This window comes from Sphaeroforma arctica, assembly GCF_001186125.1.
Source record: "Sphaeroforma arctica JP610 unplaced genomic scaffold supercont1.6324, whole genome shotgun sequence".
Taxonomy (NCBI): Eukaryota; class Ichthyosporea; order Ichthyophonida; genus Sphaeroforma; species Sphaeroforma arctica.
In genome coordinates this window covers 1-1685 of record NW_014034234.1, presented here as the reverse complement: position 1 = coordinate 1685, position 1685 = coordinate 1, and the positions used below count along the sequence as shown (strand labels likewise).

Genomic DNA, 1685 nt, shown 5'->3' with positions numbered 1-1685 from the left:
ACATAGTGCTCTAAACACAACCCAATTGACGCATTCCTCCTTCCCTCCGTCACATACCAGTCAGTGCGCTCTGGTGGAGTGGAAGCTGTTTAAAGCCATCCGCCCCAACGAACTACTCAAACAATCCTGGAACAAAGCTCACCTCAAACACAAGTCACCTAATGTGCTGAAGTGTATTGACCAGGCACGCAATATGACCGCGTGGGTTGTCAAGTGTTTGTTGCTCAGAGATACCTGTAAAGACCGCCAAAAGACTCTCAAGTGGTTCATCAAGCTTGCCTGGGTATGTGTGGGTGGGTGGTCCATCTATGTGTCTGGGTGTGTGTGTGTATGTGTAAGTATGTATATATGTGCATGTGTTTTACGTATTTGTATTTCCGAATATATATATATATATATATTATATATATATATATGTGTGTGTGTGTATGTGTGCGTGGGTGTGTGTGTGTGTGTGTGTGTGTGTGTGTGTGTGTGTGTGTGTATATGTATATGTATTTTATTGTATATATATATATATAGTTATATTTACATATATACATATATATATATTTCCATTACATTTATATATAAATATAAACATACGAATACAGGAAAACCGCCGAATTTGCGTATAGGTGACATTACGGGACCAATGCGCTGTCCCACAGTGCACTCCAAACTGCCGCAGATGGATGCGACAACATATGCGCAACTGCTGCAACCGCCACAGTCGCTACTGACTCTCTCCAGCCTCAGTGCCATGCGCTCAGTCCAAAGGTATTAAAACCATGCCTACAATGTATATATATGTATATGTGTGTGTGTGTAAGTGTGTGAAAGTGTGTGTGTATATGTGTGCGTGTGTGTGTGTGTGTTTGTGTGTTTGTGTGTTTGAATATATATATGTGATATATTTATAAGGATATATATATATGTGTGTGTGTGTGTGTGTGTGTGTACATATATATACTATATATATGTGTGAATATATATATATATATATAATATATATTATATACATATATATATATATATATATATATTATTATATATATATATATGCGTCTGTATCTGTGTATGTGTATGTGTATGTGTCTGTCAGACTCTGTGTCCGTTTGAATATGGGTACATCTGTGTATATATGTGTGTTCATGCGTATGACACCTATACCTATGAACTACGGATGGATGCGTTCTCGCATAAGCGATCGCGGCAACCGCCAGAGTGTCGTTTGACCTCCTCTGATGAGAGTGGTGTGCCATTGCACTGCAATTGAACCACGTGTGCGTGTAGATGTGTGTGTGTCCCGGTGAATGTTCCGCACTGGGCTTAGGGTTTTAGGGCTTATGCATATCCGGCTTTTATTATTCCTGCGTGTGTGCTCAGGTGTGTGCGATGGATCATGTCTCGTCAAAAGTCACATGTGTCGGCGAGAAAGCCCAGTCAAAGTATACACACTCGTGTTACCGTCATATGCAATGACTTTGTGCCTACCCACTATAACTACCTACCATGAACAAAATCTCAATATCCAACCTATTCATTGTGCTGCTTTACTGTCAATACTAACTTTAAAAACTTTTTTTAGGGACTCGACAATAGTCTCCACCGAGTCGTGGATTAGCCATAAGAGCAGTAACAGTGCACAAGCCTTCCGATCACCCTCTTTTAAACACGACACAAATGACAGAGGTGTGTATCTA

At 40.1% G+C, this 1685-nt stretch overlaps 1 protein-coding gene across 1 annotated transcript; it reads left to right on the top strand.

Moving 5' to 3' along the window:
* Positions 1-573: 573 nt before the first annotated feature.
* Positions 574-1675, top strand: SARC_15559 (hypothetical protein; the record flags this gene model as incomplete). The annotated part of the gene is made up of 2 exons (XM_014290320.1): positions 574-759; positions 1571-1675. Coding segments are annotated over 2 exons (291 nt in total), but the record flags the coding sequence as incomplete, so codon positions are not given.
* Positions 1676-1685: the final 10 nt, after the last annotated feature.